Below are 21,655 nucleotides of genomic sequence, written 5' to 3'. Positions count from 1 at the left end.
TGACCTCCATTCCGGATTGACCAATCACATGAAAGTAGGTTACGCTCGCACATGCGCAGAAGAAGCAGAGTAATTTGTTGATATCCTGCTTGGTAGTATTCATTTAGAATTTGGTATTTCCAAGCCAAATATATCCCCAGCGTAGGGGTTTGATTTGAATTGGGCTGCACAGTTAACTAGAACGTTATCTATATGAAGGGCTGATGGAAGACACACGGGATTTGGTGAGTGAAGTTGAAACATTTTAGGGCCGCGAGCCTCCGTTTCCAGAGGATTTGCTTCGGCTAGCGCTCCTCCTTTGTTGTTATCTGTTTATGGTAGCTAGCTAGTGGGTTAGCCAGTGTATAATATTAGAAAAGTCAAAAAACCCGAATGCTAGAAATAAAATATCCTCACATTTGTTTTAACTGCATATGTGTAGGTGCAGGTTTGCTACGCAAATGAAAAATGTGTTTGCTGTTATGAATAAAAACTGGAAAAACAGGTTTCCGCTAGCTAGCTATGCTAACGCTTGTTAGCATTAGGAGTTATTTCTAATAAGGCCGCCCCTTATTTAAGCGCTTATATTAGCTAGCCCTTCTGTTTTTGTGCATCCTGCAATTCTCTAAGTATTTCTTCATTGCTGGTGCATTGTTTTTTGTTTGAGAATTGTTGCTGATTAAATAATTAATGTTAGCGGAGCCTGTGAGGATGTCACCTGTGATGCTCAGAAGAGGAAGTAGGCAGGCTGTGACAACAGTAAATATTTAAACAATGTTCCGGATCCTGTCTACCAAATGTGCAACATATATTGAATTTTCAGATTTTCGCTGCAATATGATACAATTAAGTTTGGCTTTTCTGAACATCTTTTTGTAGCATTTACTAACTGGCTTCCACAGCCAGTCTCACGGTTCAGAGATTGTGAAATGTCACCGGTAGAAAAAAACAAACAAACAAACAAAATCCTAGAATTTTACACGTGTTAAATTGATTCTATTGTTAGGGCATTCTAGAGCTGAAACTAATAATGAACAATAATGTTGATGAGTAAGTGCTACGTTTTAAGCAAAAATGACAACAGGTCACCCTCCCTGCTCAAATGCTTTTTTTCTTTGCTTCTCTGATGGTAAACTCGTATTTGGGTTTTGGATTGTCCGCGAACAAGGAGATATTTACTTCCCCTTGAATTTTGTTACGACATTTTCACTATTTTCTGCTATTTTATTGACAAAACCATGAATTAATCACCTTATAAAAATAATCAACAGGTTAATTAAGAGAGAAAACTGTAAACTGGAGCTTTAAGGCATTGGATGTATTCAGACTGGTGTCTTTTTGTCATTTCTTTGGTTGTAAAGGCTGAACGCACCCCACGTTCAGAGCGTAAGAGGAGAGACTCGTTCGGGATGTTTGATGGCTATGACAGCTGCAGCGAGGAGTCCACCAGCAGCTCCAGCTCAGAGGACAGCGAGGATGAGGTGGTGCCCTCCATCCCCGCCAGCCTGCCCATCATCAAGAACAATGGCCAGGTCTACACCTACCCTGACGGCAAGGCTGGAATGGGTCAGTGCATGGAAATATACCTGGAACTTATGCTTTCTGTGGTTATCAGGAATGTAATCCTGTATGTAAAAAAAAGTTTGCTGGGCATTCAGTGTTTTAACAGATTATGTGTGTCTGTTTCGTGGTCTCTGTTCCACAGCCACTTGTGAGATGTGTGGAATGGTTGGTGTACGAGATGCTTTCTACTCAAAAACGAAGCGCTTCTGCAGCGTGTCCTGTTCTAGGAGTTACTCCTCAAATTCCAAAAAAGCTAGCATCTTGGCAAGACTCCAAGTAAGTGCATTAGAAGTCTACTAAAATAAATACTTTGACGGTAAACCAATATTATCACAGAAATATTGACATCTGTTTTGATTTTGCAAGGGCAAACCACCAACAAAAAAGGCAAAAGTCTTACAGAAACAGCCACTAATGGCAAAGTTGGCAGCTTATGCCCAGTACCAAGCAAGTCAACAGAACCAGGCCAAATCAAAAGCTGGTAGGTGATCAAAAAGCAGAATCCATATCATTCTTCTCTGTTTAGATACACGCCTGCTTTACACTGTTTCCTCTTTATGTCAGTGGTCCCTGCAGAGAGCTTTGACTGGGGTCGGTATATCTGTAGCAATAACACGGCTGGAGCTCCAGTCAGCTGTTTCAAGCACGTAAGTATAACTGGAGTTGTTTCGTTAGCTGCCACTTATTCATTGCCTTCCTGGATGATGAACTTCACTGCTTCCTGTGCACTTCAGGCTCCTATGGGGATGTGCTGGGGAGACATAGAAGAAGGAGTGAGGATTGAAGTGCCTAACTCCGACACCAGCCTCTCTACTAAAGTGTACTGGATAGCAGAAATCATTAAGCTAGCAGGTAAGACTACTTCTATAGACAATTAAATGAAGAATCCAACCTTAAAACTCAATATTAAGAAGACTTTTTTTAATATAGATTACAAATTAGGACCATGCAATGTAGAGCCGCAACAATTGTTGAATAGTTGTCAACCATTTAATTAATCGACAGCTATTCTGATAATCAATCAATATTTTTTAATGAGAATGGAACTATATTGTATACTCAGCATAAATCTTGATATCTAGAAATCAACTCAAAAGCTTCCTAAATGCTTGGACTGGAAGACCAAATCAAATTTGGTATTTTTGACCAGAGAACTAAATATTGTGATGGTATTCTAAGCATGACTATATGACTAATATGAACACAAAATAGTTTTTGATGAATAATCATCAATAATGATACAATGACTCAGTGGTCAAAGACTAGTATTAGAACAAGTGTACCAGTCTAGTGAGACTGACATCACTTTACTGAAATGCAGCCTTTTAAAACCAGAAAAGGGCACTTGTATCACATCACAGTATAACTATCCAAAATAGAGATGATATAAGTAAGTAATCTCCTGTCACAATAATGATGTGATGTCTATATAATGCCCAGCCCTGCTCCTCTTTGAGCGTAAACTGAATATCTTCAGGTTGTGGACAGAACAAGACTTGCTGGGACGCCATCTTGGACTTTTGATCAAGAAACAATTGACTGGTTAACTGACAATGAAAATAAATGTAGTTGCAGCCCTACTGCAACGATGCAATCATTTTCTTTTTTTAATTTTTTTTTTTTTTAACTGTTCTTTGTTGTTGTATCTGTTTCAGTTTTATGTTGTTGGCCAAAACAGTCCTCACTTAAAGTCCTTCTTTGCTTGTTGTAGACTTTCATATATATATTGCACTAGTTTGACTCTGACTGTAATATGAGTTACATCTATCATCTGTTTCTATGACGACGAGCATTCCCACCTTCTCAGTTCAGTAAACGTGTTCCTGTCTGCATAGCTTTTATTACAGGACTGTTTCGGCACAAACATTGAGCTAAAAACCTTCAGAGATTTACTCTAACAACAAATAAATGCCTTCATTTGGCTGCACGTAAGACTTCTCTTCCATGTAAATTAAAAGTCGAGCTTCATATTGTAACTGACATGGCAGCTGTTTTCCAATGACATACGATGACCTCATTTGTCGATGAAGACCATGTGATATGGTTTCAAGACTAGAACAAAATAAGTGGACCTTGGTTGGAGATAGTTTTGACGACTGCTGTTCCTGAGGTCAGTAACGAGCTGTGAACTTCAACTGTGTTTTAATGCGTGCAGGGTTCAAGGCTCTCCTGCGTTATGAGGGCTTTGACAACGACAACAGTAAGGACTTCTGGTGTAATCTCTGTATCCCTGAGGTGCACCCGGTGGGATGGTGTGCTTCAAGCGGCAAGCCCCTTGTACCTCCAAAAAGTGAGCTGACAAATGAGTTTACGGTGTTTTTCTTGAATGTCTGTGTGTGTGTGTTCTGGGATGGCTGGTGGTAATTGTTGCTGTTGTTTTGATATTCTCCCCTCTAGGTATACAGCATAAATACTCTAACTGGAAAGTCTTTCTTGTGAAACGTCTCACTGGAGCTAAAACACTGCCACCTGACTTTAATGCCAAGGTGAGAAGCACAAATGCTTCATCAATTTGATGATACTGTTTTTAATGGCCAATATCTTCAATAAGGTGCCAGCCCATAGCTGATATTCCTTTATTTTAATTAAATACTTAGACTTGATTGTAAAAGTTAAATCAGTAAATCTGGTTTTGTGTTTGTTAAACCTGTGTGTCATTTTTCACCACAGGTACACGAGAACATGCAGTTCCCCTTTAAGAAGCTGATGCGGGTAGAGGTGGTGGATAAGAACTACCTGTGCCGGACACGGGTGGCACTGGTGGAGCAGGTGATCGGGGGTCGCCTCAGGCTGGTCTATGAGGAGAGCCAGGACCGGTCCGATGACTTCTGGTGCCACATGCTCAGCCCCCTTATCCACAATATAGGCTGGTCGCGCAGCATCGGGCACCGCTTCAAACGATCCGGTGAGTTTGAGAAAAACTTGCAACAATTACATTTTTTGTCGTGTATGTTTGACATTTTACGAAGAAATGTGTATAAAGGGCTACCCCAGCGAATTAGAAGGTCACTTCCTTAAAGTAGGGGGTATTGGAGAGAGACATGAGGGACAAAGGAATGATAAGATGGGAAAAATGTATTTTTTCATGGCAGCACAAGGGAACAAACAGTGTGCAAACAATAACAACATGAAGCAGCGCGAGGCAGGAATTGACAGAAGGGAACATGAAATAGAATTCAATAAAAACAAACTAAAAAAAAATAAGATTAAATATTATAGAAATGCTATATACACAAGATGGATGTGTGTCCATATACCTGGTGGTCGAAGTTAAAGCAGCAGAGGCCAAGATATCCTTTACTCACTAGTCTTATTCAGTCTGTTAAACTGAATCATTCTACTGGATCATTCTACTCTTTCATGCTACTTGATAGAGTCTCTCTGTTATATGCCCCCATCATTTCAGTTGGTTTCGGGTCATGAATATGTTGTCTCTTAGCCAAAGCTAACACAACCTTATTGTCATCATCATGGTTTTCTCAGACTTGACAAAGCTCCTTCAGTGACATGGAGGACATCATACAGCTGATTTTACAGGTTCAGTAGTCCACTAATACCATCTTTACATTAAAATTAGCGTGTATATCCAGGTTTTTCAAATGCGGGGAGACCTGTTCAAAATAGGCGTTCGCTCCTTTACCTTTGCCAGATGAGTTTGCCTTTGTTTTTTTTTTGTGTCAGCCAGCAAAAAGGTAACAGTTGGCACCAGATCATATACCTCATCAGACTACATCCAAAAGACATTTAAGTCTCCATCAATAATTTTCTGAATTAGACGCAGCGTTTTCTCTGTAACCAGTGATGGAAGTAGCCAAGGAGTGTGACAACTTGCTTCTTTCTTATCTCGGTTGAGAGTTGCACATGCGCAGGAATGATCAGCCAGCTGGCAAGCACTGAAGCCACTAACGTCGGTTCTTTTTTAAATATCTTTTGCTTCTGTCCTGCCTTCAAACTGACTGAAAAATGTTTGAGTTCTGCTTGAACACAGACGAACGGAGAGATATTAACAAGCCAGCTGCCTCAACAACACGTATCAAAATGACGCGCTTGACAAGGGGCCAAAATTGGCGCGTACACCCTGGTGTTGTGCTTCCGTCACAGCCGATTGGAGCTGGAGCCAATAAACACCCGTGACTACTGAGGAGCCATTCGACACAAGACTGAAAATCGATTGCATACATTCACATTAAAGACAAAAGCCAAATGTTAGTGGTTGGCGATTGTTTTTTTTGGCCAGTGTGAAAGGAGTATTAGTGCTACTGATAGTACTTATAACTAAGTATTATCAGTGCTACAGTGCACAGCATGTGATATAACACAAAACTGCCATCTGCTGGCAAACACAAGATACTCCCTAACATAATGCTCTGTCTCTAAATCATATAATACTTGATTTAACGTTTATATTGCTGAAGTATATTTAGCTCAAGCAAGTCCTACTGATCTGTCAATTTATTTTTCAGACATTGCAAAGAAAATGGAGGGTCAAGTTGATGCGCCTGCACAGCTCTTCCAGAAGGTAATACAAAACAAATGTTCTGTTTTTTTTGCTCTCCTGAATGCCTCTCTCAAGAAAAAGGCCTACAGCTGTGATTACAATCGATATCATTTAAGAGTAGCTTGATACATTTTAAATCAGCTTCTGACAACCACAAATTCCAAACTGTTTTCCTATACATAAAGATACAAAACAAACTTATAGCCTACAGTCTGACAGCGACAAGACAAAGTTAAATTATATAAGATATGCAGTCTAATCAGTGATGACACTGGTGAGTAAATTTAATAAGTGGCCTACGAGGCTGATTTGAAAAGTGATGTTCAGAGGATGTTATTATAATAATGGCATCCCAATGTTTAATTTGACAAATTACAAATATTAATCCTCATCTTGCTGATGAAGGTTCTCAGTCATCTAGGTCAAAGCAACTAAAAATCCTCGACTTGGCTTTTTTTCTATCTGTGTGTGTGTATCAGGTGAAAGATGTGGACCAGAGTGGGGAATGGTTCAAGGATGGGATGAAGTTAGAAGCCATTGACCCACTCAACCTCTCAGCTATATGTGTAGCCACTGTAAGAAAGGTAAGGTTACTTTTCCTTTTACTCCACATGAATGGCATGTGATGAGATTCTGTGTCCCAGGAAATAACTGTGGAGTAATGGAAGGATTCATATACCTGTCCATGTTAAAATGCCTTTTACACAACTGCTCCAGGCTAAATTCAGCCACTGTCTGCTGTTCACTGCAGGTGTTGGCAGACGGGTACCTCATGATTGGGATCGATGGTTCGGAGGCAGTGGATGGATCAGACTGGTTCTGCTACCACAGCACCTCCCCCTCCATCTTCCCTGTCGGCTTCTGTGAAATCAACAACATTGAACTCACGCCCCCTAGAGGTACTGTCCACTCAGAGCCTGTAACTTTGTCACTTTTCAGGATGTTTGGCGGGTCAGAATCTCAATCACTACACATTATAACAGCATCCATATGATCATAAACTGTGAGCGGGTTTAGATTGACAGGAGGAAACACCTTGAAAACACACCGACGTCATCATCGTGACGTGTACCGTCACGCCTCTTTAGGAGCCGCAACGCCGGCTTTCTGTGTGAATTACACAGCGGTTTGTCTTTAAGGCAGAGATGCTTCGCTCTGTGTGAATGACCAACGGCGGAGAATTGGCGAACCGCCACTGCGGTGATAATGCGCCTTGATTTGTCGTGTGATTTTCAGAGGATCTGTTCAAAAGCTTGCCATTAACATTTTGGAGCAGTGAGGAACAAACGCTTGTGCAACAAACATGTTGATTCAGATTCAGAGCTTTGTTCATGGTGAAACCTAAGTTTGGTAGGGATGACTTTACCGCAAAGGAAAGAGACCTTCCATTACTTTTGGGGCGAGACTAGGAAATGAGAACCTCTGTTTTCTCAGCACTAAACTGTAGGAAATGATCTGCCATCAAGTATTCATATTTTTTTGACAACTGAAGTTGCCATTCTCCTCCCTTCCCTCAAACCCCTGTCGCTACATAAAACAACACCTACTTTTGAACTAGCAGCTGACACAGTGAAAATGGCAAATTACCATAACAATAAACTGGTTGCTAACAGTACAAAACCAGACCTTTTCTTCTCTGGCTGGTTAGTCCACAGTGAACCTTTTTAATTTGAATGGCTGTGGTAAGCTCCACCTATGATCCTCCCCCCATGCTTTAGTTAGACAGTTATTTTATTTTGGCATGGACCATGTGTTTCAACCTCAAATAGGGTTAGGGTTAGGGTTAACCCTGCTGCCATGCAACTTCTCATGAAAGCAAGTGATCGTGATTTGCATTTTTAGCAAGTCTATGCTGTCCTCTGCTGGACAATACTGAAATTCAAGTTACCTCTTCACTCTGTTTTCTATGTTGTGATTCGATTTTAGTGTTGCATGGAAAATGTATGTCTCAATGAAAAGAGCCATTCAGTTTTCAAGACAAAAAGTGCAATAATTGTTCTTTTATAACAAGTTTAAATACTTGCATGCAGGCAATGATTAGTGTTTCTATTTCTCTTCATTTCTTTGTTTGCTATGTTGTTATGTAGTCAGTTTTAAGCCTCTGTCCACTGTTAAACACCAAGTTTGTTCACGTGAAGTTATTAGTTAGAAGTAGCTTAAAAACATCTTCTTGATTTGGGTTTCTTAATGTTCTGGTTTTAACACTGACTCTGTTCCCCAGGGTACACTAAACTGCCATTTAAATGGTTTGACTACCTCAGAGAAATGGGTTCAATAGCTGCTCCTGTCAAGCTCTTTAACAAGGTAAGCTTTGTCAATGGTTTCTCCACTGGAGTTGTGTTTGTTAAGATCTTATTATTCTGAGTTTTAACAATCTCTGGTATTTTGTGGAAATTAATAGTAACACATGCTACCACATGGTAAACATCATAAACACATTAAAAAAGTACAGTGCATGAAATGACTGTTGTTAGTAAATCTGGACTTGGATCTAGGGGTGGTGAAAAAAATCGATAATCGCGATTATAATATTGACAATTATGAATCGATTATTACATTTCCAAAGATCGATTTAAAAAATATAAAAATTATATATTTAAAAAAAAAGAAATGTTTAATTGTAATACAAACTGGAGTCGTCCTCTTACTGGCTTCTGCTACATGGTCCACAGTCCGGAGCCAAGATATGTTATTTCATCCCGGAGCTTTTTCACACTTAAATTGATTCCAAATCTTTACAAGGAGACAAAGCTTTCCGTGCAAGTGTCCCTCAACTCTGCTCACAGGGTAGCAATAACCTGCGATGCCTGGACATCCAGAGCTACAGTCTCATATGTGACCGTTACAGCTCATTATGTCAGCAGTTAATGGAAGCTAATGTCCTACGTACTTCAGACGAGAGCTATGGATGACAGCCACACAAGCGCAAATATGTGTGAGTCTCTCAAAGCAATGGCAGACGAGTGGGGAACAGAGAAAAACAACCTGGTTCTTGTCACCGACAATGCTTCTAACATGAGTCCGGCTGCTGAGCTTGGCAGCTTTCTTTTAACAGTGAAAGACTACATTTAAAACAAAGTAAAAATATTAATTTGGATATTACAGTTACACTATAGAATATTGAAGGTGCTGTGAGGTGTTACTCAAAAGAGAAGTAAAATAATTCAGCAGCTGACTGATGTTAAATGGAAGATCAATAATCGTTAATAATCGAAAATCGATTTGTAATCGAATCGAGACTTCAATAATCTGAATCAAATCGAATGGGGAAATTGGGCTGATTAACCAACCCTACTTGGATCTGTTGGACTGACCATTGGAATGGCCTATTTATCTTTCCTTTTGGCTTTCTTAACTCAAGTATTTCTATTGTGTTTTTCTTTTTTACGGTATATAAATTATTAAATAATTTTTTTCACTACCCTTGCTGCCTCATAGGAGGTTCCCAATCATGGTTTCCGGCAAGGCATGAAGCTGGAGGCTGTCGATTTAATGGAGCCACGGCTGGTGTGTGTAGCCACGGTGACGAGGATTGTGCACCGGTTACTGAGGATCCACTTTGACGGCTGGGAGGATGAATACGACCAGTGGGTGGACTGCGAGTCACCTGACCTTTACCCTGTGGGCTGGTGTCAGCTGACGGGCTACCAGCTCCAACCCCCCGCCTCCCAGAGTAAGGACATGATGCATTTCAACTCGCTGACTTCTGAGGCTCTGTGCTTTTGGTGACTGTAATCCAAAAAGTCAACTAACTACATATATAATATCTCATTATCTAAATAGCAGATTGCTACTGAAATAAATCAGGATAGCAGAGTTTGTTTAATCTAAAGCACATTTCAGATAACACTTCATTATGTAAATGTGCTGCACATTTTTCATTTCTGTCTTGTGTTGAGTAAATCATGTCAGAGTGAGACAGGAATTTTGCAAGGTAATGTCTCCACAAAACATCCAGTATGGGCCAAAGCTGGATGCAAACGCAGAAAAAGCAGAAAATATCAATATACATTAGTACAAAATGCTGTTATTATGACTAACAGTTACAATGACCCTTAAAGAAATTAAAAATTAAGGGTTATGTTTGTTGAACAAGCGCACATAATTACAAGGTATTCTGTCGCTAAATAAATGAAACTTGATATAAACTATAAATATACATCTTTTAAATAATGCTAATACGGTAGCTTTCAATACTGGAGATACTGCACACACACACACACACACACACACACACACACACACACCAAATTAAATGATAATAAAGAGGTACAAGATGTTCTTATAGGCACACAAGGATTATAAAATCAGTCTCAAAAACACCAAAATGATTGTGTCTGAGTCCGACTTTAGTTGTTTAGGAGTAGAGCTGCAACATTTAGTCCATTAATTGAAGTGTGGGTAAACAAAAATGTAATGCCTTCATTTTGGTTCATCAAGCCATCATTGAATCTATTATTCAGGTTACAAGTATTCTCTTGTTTCAAGCTTCTCAAATGTGAACATTTGCTGCTTTAACTTGTCTCAACATTACTGCATTTTATATAAGTGTGTTTTCGATTACTTATCAAATGGAAGAAGACCTTTCATTACTTTAGCCTCTAGGAAAAAATTAGGATGGGCAGTTTTAAATGTTTTTTTTTTATTGTATGTATTATATAGACAAAACATTTACTCTGTTAATCAATAAGATAATTAACCGATTACTTGTGAGATTCAAAGGTGTAGGTACTCATTTTATTTCCTTATTTAAAGATGAAAAAACACTATAATCATCAGAGCAGTATTGTATTTGTAGCTTCAGTCATGCCAACTGTCCGGCAAAACATTTAACGTAGGTGTCAACATATATTGTGTTAGCAAAAACGGTATTTAATCAGCCACAGTCTACCGTCTTAACACATTTAACTACGCCTTGGGGCTGTCAGAGTGTAGGCTGTTAAATAGCAGTCCAATGAATGATGACACTGATGAGTAAATGTAATAGAGTGCTGTTTAATGAATCCAAATCAGTTCAGGCCAGTTCCCTTATCTCAAAGTCTTGAGTTTTTTAAATTGGTTTTCTGTTAAATGTCTGGAATAAGGTGTATGGTTACCACAGGCTTTAGATATTTGCATGTTTTTGCTCTACAACATAAAAAAACATCATTAAATGTTCCACAATTAAATTATAAAGCTCTTACATGTGTTAAAACTGGCGGTTGCTAACACGTGTCTAAATTAATTATTTCTTTTCCACATATATCGTATTTAAACTCAGTTATATTTATCATTAATATACTCCCAGCTAATATTCTGTGTTTTCTCTCTGAGGACTATTCCTGACGTGACTAAATATAATAAGATTCTATGACGACAACAACAGAGGAACTCCATTTACTGTGGACCAGGCATGTCATTGCAGATATCTGATCTGCTTAATATGGCCAGCATCAGCATTGATGCCAATCCTGCATGTTGGATCTATGTATTCCTAACTGCAGCTTGTGATAGATTTGACACGATCCATACTCGGTTCTCTAATTGTTTTCTTGGTTTGTACCTCACTGTCTGCAAACGTACCATACCTTCCTATCTTGTGATCTTTCAGGTAACAGGGAAATGCCTCAATCTGTACCTAAGCAGAAGAAAAAGGCCCAACAGTACAAAGGACAAAAGAAAAGTGAGTAATCCTTCTTTCACTGTCGATTTTTTTCTCTCCACTCCTTCCTTCGCCGTCCCCTGTTCCTCTTACTGTCACTGGCGCTTGTGGTGGAAACTCCGCTGCTTTCTGATTGGTCACCTGATGTGTGTGTCCGGAACACATCTGAGCTCTTGTCTCACATTGCAGGATGTTTTTCCCTGTTGATTTTGACGGTTAACATCACACTTGGACAAAGTAGTGTGTGATTTTGTTTTGCTGTTTGAGATACTGCAGGTGTTGGAGAGCACTAGGCCTGGTGTTGAAATCCCTGATTAGGTCCAGATCACAAAAGCAGATGCTATTGCTAATTCTTTTTCTGAGTCGTTTATATAAATGTCTATAGCTGCCCATATTTAAATCCCAAATTTCATTTTGTAAATTCACATTTGGCCATTATTGTACCATGTAAATGTTCCTTATTCCTGGTAAAGCTTAAATGAAAACTTCATTAGACAAATAATTTTACTCCTGAGCACAACATTCCCATGACCTAAACACATATAGTTTGCAACCTTAACTCTAAAACATTTTTGCAATTTTTTAAAATGTATATTATATGCTGATTTTAGCTCATTTATAATTTTCTAATGGTCAGTTGTTTAAATAGTGGACAGACTTCACAGGATTCACAGGAGGATTGGGAGAACAGCCATTATAAAAAGTTCCTTTGATGATTTGAGAAATTGTAGATAGCTAAGTTTAACACGCTGGCTTTGTAACACTTCTTTGCAAATGAGAAACTGTTAGTTAGTGTTAGTGATGATGGTTTACTGCCTTTTCATTTTTACAAGTTAACATTAGGTAGCTGTGGATTAGAGAGAAAATAATTGAATTCACTGCGCTGTACAAAGGGTTTGTTGATCTCTTGTGCTCCTTACCGGTCGGTAAGGAGGAGTGAGTCAGTCAGCAGTCAATGGAGATGTAAAACAGATGAGATGAAAAATGTAAATCACTCCAACCATGAGAGGTCCTTGAACATAAAGTCATAAATGTGCATAAAAATATTAGACTTGATATACAACAGGCCAGTACAGCTGACGGATAACAAACATGCACACATGGACAAGCACAACTAAACACATGAAGCATTTCAGACCTTTGCCTGGCAGAGCTATTTGTTTGAATATTTAAATATTGGCAGCCATAGACTTCCATACATTTGGAACAGTTGCCGTATCCTTGTTCTTGGTATCTAATAGTGCATCTGCTTTTTTGGGTCTGGCAGTCTGATGACAGCTTACCAGGGGCTTATTCAGATTGGCATATAGATGCATTGACAACAGTGAAAGGTTAAATTAAAATTTCAACCGAAGCTCTAACTTTTTAACTTTCCTTCCTAATACACAATCTAAACCTCAACAATATGTTCCAGTTGAATTGAACCCTGTTTGCAATAAGCCCCTGGTAGCTTACCCGAGTCTGGCTTGGTGTTTAGAGAGGAAGATTCCGGTTGGTCGACGGCCCTTCAGTCAGGCAGGCAGGAGGAGGAGCAGCTTCTCGGGGGACGAAGAGCAGAGTCCGCCCCCTTACCCTGCCCAGGGGCCCACTCGGCCCCGACCCCGAACCCACCTCCACCAAACCCACAAATCAGGTAACGTCACACTAATGATAAAACCAGCATGGCACCGAGCCTTCTGGGAGTTGACGCTGTTTTTAACAGGCGACAGTCGTGCTCACGGGGCCTCGCTGTGGATCTGGACACTGCTGATACTGCATATTCTACTGTTAGATCAACCTTATGTGTTCATTGTGGTCGTTTTAACATGAATATTTCCTCATGTCAGTGAATGCCTGTTCATCTAATTCACTGGAATAACAGTTTTGGCATTACCAGAGACTTTCCTCCATTTTGAAGCAAGTCATAAAGCATGTTTGTTTCCTTTTATGTTTGTTTTAGGGGGCGATTTTTAAGATGAGGCCAGAATTTAGAACATTCACAAAGTGGTGCTAACCAGCTACCCCCTGGCACTTTCTGTCTCGTAATACCAATTTGTACTGCAAGAGGCAATAACCTGATAGCCTCTTAGTTTCAGCTAGGAGCCGCAAATTCAAGCTAGGAGTCGCGAGTGTTAGTCTAAAATGTAAACAAAAATAACTAACAAAATGTCAAACCAATTTTCAGTGCTAAATTGAAAAAGACAACCATACACATTCTGAATTTCAAGTTTCTCACTGACTGAACTAAGTTGAGCTTTATTGCCTCGGTAACTAAATTGTAAAACACTGCCACATTTCAAACGCAACATAAATAGCACAACCATTTCTAGTTTGCTCAAAACAAATGAGTTTTGAGTAAAGGTCGTGATCCAGGCAAACTCCTGTCATTTAATAGGACCATTTAATCCCACAGCTAAATACAGTACTCGTTAATGACAGCAGTTGGCAGTTATGCTGCCCCCATCTGAATTCTGGCCATTTCTTACAAATGAAGCCCTTCAAAGTAGTTATCACGAATGCATGTGGAGTTGACATTAACACCTGGAACAGAGACAAAGGCTCCTCCTGTATTGTACTCAAAGTGCATGAACACAACTGGCTCATCTGTTCCGCTGTTCTCTCTCTTATCTGTCTCTGTCCCGGTCTATAGAGTCTCTCCTGCGAATGAAAGAGGAGACGGCCGAGGTGGACGAGTTTACCTTCTCACAGGGCACGTCCGACCAGGAGAGCAACGGCTCAGGCAGCTACTACATCAAACAGGAGCCCTGAAGTCACGAGGTCGGGACAGAGCAGGACGAACCGGATCAGGACATGCCTCTGGAAAACCCCAGCAAGGATCAGGAATGTGGATATTGAAACCAGCCGTGAATCACACTCAGACCAATTCCACGGGCCTTCTTTGGAGTCATTACAGGGGATGACGATGAGAAGTACAAGGGGGATCGTCTTCAATCTTCTGAAAAATCCTGAAGGGAACAATTTTCTAACCCTTGTAGCTGTGTGTGCACATAATCACTCACAAAACCTTTATGATTGACAGGTTGGAAAGCACCCAGGATGGGGCCTGGGTCACACATGTTTGGGCATTCTCTTTCGTACCCCCCTTGGGTGACGCAACATCATTCTCTACTCTCCAGTCGGAAACAGCCAAGTAGACAGGAGACGCCTGGGTTGATTTAATAAAAAACAACCCTTTTTCTTCAGAAATGGGGGTCCTGCAAGTCGACATCAGCCCACCCTGCCTCTGCCACAATCTGGGCCGCGCACAGAGACCTGAAGAAACTGTGAGAACCAATTATTGAGCCAGGTCTTAAGTTTTGTTTCGTTGTTTTCTGTTTTGGTTTGCTTTCAGGTCAGAGAGTCAGCTACTGAATGGCCTGAGGGAAGGAGAGAAGTGAGGCTGGCAGTCAGAGGGACAGAGTTGTGTATATTTGGATTTTTTTTTTTTCCTTAACAATATTGCCAGGTGGACTTTAACTTTGTTAATAGTACTTGAAGTTTTTTTTTTTTTTTTTTTTTTCCCTTTTTTTTTCTCTGTTGTTTTGTAATGATTATTTTTGTCTTAATGTACTTATTTTGCATTTACATTTTCGGTGGCTGTGTGGGGAAACTTAATGTTCATTGTTTCATAAAAGTGATTATATTCATATAGTATGTGGATACCTATTCAAATAGAACTACAGAGTATAGATATTAAGAATTGTGATTTGAAGAGAGATCTTAGTACATTAATGAAGTTGACCTTTTTTTTTTTGTAATACATTTTCTTTCTTTCAATATTGGCCAGGAAATTTCCACAGCTGCATTCATTCTGATTCAAACATTACAGTACCAAAGTCTGTTTCAAGCTCACTTTACAACGAGAAGTAATAACACAATTTCATTTGAGAATCTGAAACCATCTTGTTCTTTTAAATTAGTAATCGGTTATTGAGATGTTGTTTATAAATCAGATTAATCTAGAACTCAACTGATTATGTCAGCATTCAAAAAGATTCACATCGAAGTTGCACCTGCCGCCTTTAGAGGGACTTTTTGTTTTTTTTTCTCTGGATTTGTATTGAAAGGAACAGTTCACCCAGAGATTTCTATTTATTTTTTTGATATTAACTCGGGCCCATGTCGATCTAAAGTCTACAAAACATTTCTGCAGCTTCACAGCAAAACAGCGTTGCAGCATTCTCCTAAACAACTGAAGCAGCTGGGGCCTTGTTTTAGAATTTAAAAATTAGGTTTGTTTTTCCATTTCAAAACAATTCCCCAGCTACTTCAGTTGTTTAGGAGAGCGCTACAACATTGTTTTGCTGTGAAGCTCCAGAAATGTTTTGTGGACTGCGAAACTTCACCTGACTTTCCATCAGCGTGAAAGTGAGTAGATGCAAACTTACTTTTCCTTTTTGGGTGAACTGTGCCTTTTAAGACAGCTTTAGATGAAATCTGGCAAATTAATTCCCTTTGTTTTGTTTTAGGAGCAATTTTTCACATTGGATGGAAATGTAAATGGCCATGGTGCAGCTTTGAACAGTAATGCATCTTGTGCAGTTGTTGTAATCCTCTAGCACATTGCAACACTGTAAGATTTGTACATCTTAATATCCTTAAGCTATATTATTAAATGGGCATTGTGGGGAATATCTGGTTATTGTTACAACTACTTTAATATCCACATTTTTAGCTATAGCAAACCCCCAAAACTGTGACCCAACCCTCACTTCATGGTCCAGCTCATAAACCTGCCTGTAGGTTACTAATGAATACATAAACCAGGATAAGCTTAATTGATAGAGCACATATCTAATGAGGTAACAGTGTCAAGTGGGTTTGATAGCTTAATGTGGAGCTTTAGGGACCTATTAGAGTAATCAGAACTCCCACAGTACCAACAACTGCAAATTAGTATTTGACTTCCTGTCTAAAAAAACATATATATATATATAAGTAACAATAATAACCCTTGCAATATATCGGTGACTTTGTGTTGTAATGTTGAACAGAAATTCAAGATGAACAAGCTGTGGAGATGAAAAGCTTTTTTCATTTAAACAAAGAAAAAAAAATCATCTTTTAGTTTTAAAGAAATACTGAGAGACTAATTTGCGTTGTGTGACTATAAGTGAGCAGCAGGGTATGTTGTATAAAAGAGAAACCTTACTGGTATGATAGGGTTCACTTTGACATGTTGTTCCCACTGTCCAACCCTGCAATATGACCTTTACAGTTTGGATGTAGCTGCTGTCAGGAAGGAACACAGAACACTCCTGACCAATGTTGGCCTCATACCGGCCAAACTGTACCGTGAATATAAATATTGTGGATGCTGGCGGGTGCATCAGTTACATACTGTCAAAGGTCGCACTACAGCAGTGATTCAGATGGCAGATACAGGGGTTTCTGTTCTGCTTTGGACCATGTCTGCTGTATTTATACCCAGAGCGTACCAAGGGGTCCATCTGGAAGTCATCCTCATTTATATGGTGTCTGGAGTATGCCACCAGAATTTTCATAGACTTAGCTAAGCAAGTTAAGCTAAGCTTAAGTCTGTGTTAAATTATATTCAATTAATACAATTTTTAAAAAGCAATTATAGTTTTATTTTTTCAGTAAATGCATTAAAACAATTTAATGCATTGAAGTATTTGCAGATTCATGTGAACATTTCTTCTGGTAATGAATAATTGGATTTTAAAATGGAATGGCATAATTGATTTTTATTTAAAGGTGCAATATGTAAAACTTTAATGACAAATTCATTAACAAATACAGGGTAGCCATATCAGCTGAATAACTGCTTACTGTAACTACAGTTAGCTATTAACTCGAATAGTCCTGCATCTAGCAGTCCAGACTGGGAGCTCGGAGCACTTGGGGAATGTTGATATATAGCACAGGAGCGTTGGACTGGCACAGGACGGGGCGAAAAGAAAAATTCTTACGTACTGCACCTTTAAAGAACAGCAAACACACTTGATGCCTCCATTTAACTGGGCTCTAAGTAAAAAGAGCTGTCACGTTTTTTAGTTTTATTTATTTATTTATTTTTTCTAAATTGTATTTTTTGGATAACCCTAACCCTCTGAATTCGACGTGTAATTGCTTTTGAATAATTCTGATTGTATTCACTGAAAATAATCAATTACTGAAAACGTGGCACACTCGAGACTCCGTACATTCTGCATTATTAGTGTCACTTTGGTTTCTGTCATTGAAAATAAGAGGCTGGACACTTGTCATGTCATATTAAGAGAGAAAAAAATCTGCCTTGGTTACACAGTCCAAATGCGAAAAAAAAGACTATGTTAAATATTTTATTAGGGTTATATGCAAAGCATTAGTGTTTTTCTATTGCTTAAGTTGTTCTCATGTCAGAGCCATATGTATGCAAGCTAGTTTATGATGATTCACCTGAGCCACAGAATAACAGGTTTGTTGTTGATAATGAAACATGAACAATGCACTGCTTTTCCAATAGTCTCCGAGGGCAGCATTCACATAAGACGACAGGATCTAAAAGTGGCATAAATACATAGATTCTATATATATATTCTTCATGACTATGATGGTATGGAGTAACAAACCCTGATTAGTCAGAAATCCATGCTTAGCCGTGGAAAAGACAAGACTCCTTTTTCATTCTTCTTAGAGCTAGATATTTGCAGCTGTTTATCTACTACCTCCTGATGCTAGGCACGTTATCTAAAACAAGAGTGTGAAATAGACTATGGCAGTGTGTTAGCATATGCAAATGAAAATGATTACCTAAAATGATCCACTTGAAGACTAGACACCAAACACGGAAGAATTTTATCACAGCACATGAGGTAGTCCTTCAAATTTGAATGATGCAATAATAATAGATCCCATATTATTTTGCTATGTTAAATAAAAACGTATAGCACCCTCAAATGTCATGTTCACTACATTAATATAATTAACATATGAGATGATTTAACAAAATGGTATTGTATAACTGTGATTTTTGTGAGCAAAGGGTTCATATACAGAATAGTCGGTGTATGGCCGAAGGCTGTACTGAAATGCAGAGCAGATTTAAACTTCTCAGTGACGGTAAAAAGATCCATGGTTTCTCTCTCGACCAGTAAGGTTCACGATTCAATTCTCAGGAAGTTTTTTTCTTCTTTTTGGTTGTAGGGGTTTTGTAACTACAAGCCTGAATCAGCTGTATTTTAAAAGCTCAAAGGTGTCTTCATCATGTGCATCTCACTATGGAAGCTAAAAAAAGTGCCACAGTAACTAAAATCTTTAAAGCAACTGAAAAAGTACTTGTGAAGTTGAGTTTTATAAATTTTTTCCCCCCCGACTTGTCCCATTGGTGATTTCAAGTGGTGCATTGCGAACCTTTTTTTGTTTTACTTGTAGTTTGTTGTCTAGGGTTAACACATTCAGATGATAAGTACCGTGTGTACACAAAGTATACCCATATTTCTATTTTTATGATTTTGTGAAAAGAAATAAACCATCACTTTTGTTGCAAATTTGACATGAACTTAAAAAGACTTTTATCACAGAAAGTCAAATGAATGATTTTCAGAGTATGTATATTAACACTAGATTAATTGGTATTCAAATTTAGGCAAAAATATTATTTTTTTTATTTCACCTTCAGGTATTTGGTTGCTTTCAAGATTCTAATCATGCTTCCATAACTCTTCCATCAAAGGTCTTATCTCACTGACCATCTCGTGTATTTTGTCTGTTCTGCAGCTTTATAATCTGTCTTCATTCATTCTACATCGAAGTGACACAAAAAAACACATGGATGCATGTTTCTTTTTTTTTTTTTCTTTTTTTTTTTGGCGTTTTCTTTTTCATTCCTAACGGGATGTGAGATTTGTTTTCAACCAGTTTGCTTGTAATTTGTCTCCTAATCAGATTGGATACAACGCTCAGCTGAAACGCTAGGCTTCTCAGACCAAATGAGCAATAAGACAGTGTCTCACAATCATTTGAAGCGGATGGGTTTCATGTTAGGATCTGTCATTGTGGTTTTCCTCTGATGTTGGAAGGCAGGAAGAAGCATTAAAGTACTTCATGACCAAACTGCATTAATATCTTAGTACAAAAAAAGAAAAAAAGACTGTTCAATGGACTAACTGCTGCTACCCTCCTCTAGATTAACCCTAAATAATCAAATGCACAATCAACACTGTTTTGGATCTTCTGTTTCTCACTTTTTTCTTGTAGATAATAAACTTTCTAGTTTCACCTTGATCCCCAAATCTTAATATAGAACAAGTTTGACCTCCATCCACGGGTAGCTGTGTATTTAAAGTGTTTGGGCATCAGTAGCTGGAGATGGAAGCAATGAGTTGATTTTTGATTGGGTGCACTGATCAACTGAATGCATGTAAAGCGGAACGCGTTGTACTGATGTTGTGCTGAGCTTGTTTTTTTGTTGTAACCGTCATTGGTTGTTCCTCAGTCTGTCTGTGTGTTTTACTCCTCCACTGTGACCAGAAACGTATGGAAGCCTATTTCTGCCAAGAAAATAAAAGAAATGCCTTCAGAGTTAAAGGAGAACGTCACCCAAAAATTTCAGTCATTACCCCCCCCCATGCATCTGGAAAGTCGGGTTAAGTTTTGTAGCTTGCAAAACATGTCTGGGGCTTCACAGCAAAAAAGCGCTGAAGCGTTCTCCGAAACAATTTAAGTAGCTGTTGTAAAAAAAGAGGTGAAAAGAAAACATAAAAAGGCTCTATACAGCTTGCCCAGTGTAATCCAAGTCTCTGAAAGCCCAAATTGATTTGAAAAGCTGTTTTTCACACCCTTGACGCACTGTCGAGCTTGTGTGCCCGCTTCAGGCAAGTAGCTTTTAGCTTCGCGGCTACAGTGAAGTTTTAAAAAAATGTATATGATAATCAAATTGGGATTTCAGGGCTTCCGGAAAAATCGATAATGCTGGACAACTGGATCAAGCCATGTCTTTTTTCCCGTCTTGTATCTCATAATTTTGACGCAAGTTTGGACTTTTGATTCAGTGATTCATAATTCTGAGTCACAATCATAAGTTTGGATTTGTTCAATCAAAAATGTGATGCAGTGTCTCTTATTTTTGACTAAATTTCTTTTTTTGTTGTTTTGCTTACCATCTTTAAAGTTTTATAGTCATCCAAAACTGTGAACGTTCAAAAGTTGACATACATCAAGATTTACATAATTTTCCTTAGACTTTAAAAGACCCTACTTAAATTCACCCTGCATTTTGTGTTCTGTCTCCGGTGTTAATAGGCTTCCATAGCAGGACTGAGTTTCGCAATGCCTGCACCTGAGTGGGCAGTGATGAGGAGCAGGCTGGAGATGGATTTTAATTTTGTTTTTCTTGGATACTAACACGGGTCTTTTGTATGTGATACCCCTCCCCCCCCCCCACCTGATTATATTAAACCATTATATTGTGGTGCTATATATATTTGATAAAAATGACTAAATGTATTGGGATTACTATTGTCTGAAAATAATTGTGAGTTTGAGGGTTATGGTGCAAAATTTATTTTGGATACAAATGAAAAAAAAATCTATGTTAATAGTTATAAATCTATTGATATTAACACTGACCCCTGAGGTACATTATTAGATTGCAGTTAAAAGTTTGTACATCTTTTTGATAGTGTATACCAGTTTCCTTTCATATGGTAAATTTGTGCTGTGATCAAGCTTTGATAGACTTTGTAAATAAAGCCAAATGTTTGGATCATTATATTGGTTGTAATGAATGGCTTCTTTGTTTACAAGCATTGCAAACTGTTTCCGCATGGCTGTGAAAGTTTATCTGGTGATTTTTGTAAGATCTGACTTTTACACTGAATAAAAAGGCTTATGACTTCAGACACTGTGGGAATCATTTGTCACAGTTTCAGCACTTGAGTCTCTCGGAGGCGCCCTGTCGTTTGAACGCAGGCAGCTCGGCTCTAATCCAGACAGGACATGCAAAGATTAACAGGACCACACCAGAGTGTTGGCTTCTTTTTATTTCATCA

The 21,655-nt window shown here is 38.7% G+C and overlaps 1 protein-coding gene across 2 annotated transcripts; it reads left to right on the top strand.

The window, feature by feature from the left end:
• Window positions 1-44: 44 nt before the first annotated feature.
• Window positions 45-21,503, top strand: mbtd1 (mbt domain containing 1). Of its 2 annotated transcripts, XM_030400677.1 has the most exons (17): window positions 45-224; window positions 1,341-1,545; window positions 1,685-1,818; window positions 1,909-2,023; window positions 2,107-2,189; window positions 2,277-2,394; window positions 3,698-3,832; window positions 3,940-4,028; window positions 4,213-4,447; window positions 6,006-6,061; window positions 6,520-6,624; window positions 6,792-6,939; window positions 8,262-8,344; window positions 9,479-9,713; window positions 11,631-11,702; window positions 13,159-13,314; window positions 14,311-21,503. In XM_030400677.1, exons 1-17 carry the CDS (start codon window positions 204-206, stop codon window positions 14,427-14,429), a joined length of 2,109 nt encoding a protein of 702 aa, XP_030256537.1. In that variant the 5' UTR covers window positions 45-203; the 3' UTR covers window positions 14,430-21,503. The 2 variants fall into 2 exon arrangements, with proteins under 2 accessions (XP_030256537.1, XP_030256538.1); XM_030400678.1 differs by lacking the exon at window positions 13,159-13,314.
• The last annotated feature ends 152 nt before the right edge of the window (window positions 21,504-21,655 follow it).

Source organism: Sparus aurata, chromosome 20, assembly GCF_900880675.1.
Source record: "Sparus aurata chromosome 20, fSpaAur1.1, whole genome shotgun sequence".
NCBI classification, from domain to species: Eukaryota; Metazoa; Chordata; class Actinopteri; order Spariformes; family Sparidae; genus Sparus; species Sparus aurata.
Note: the sequence above shows the minus strand (reverse complement) of the source record. Positions and strands in the feature narration are given on the sequence as shown.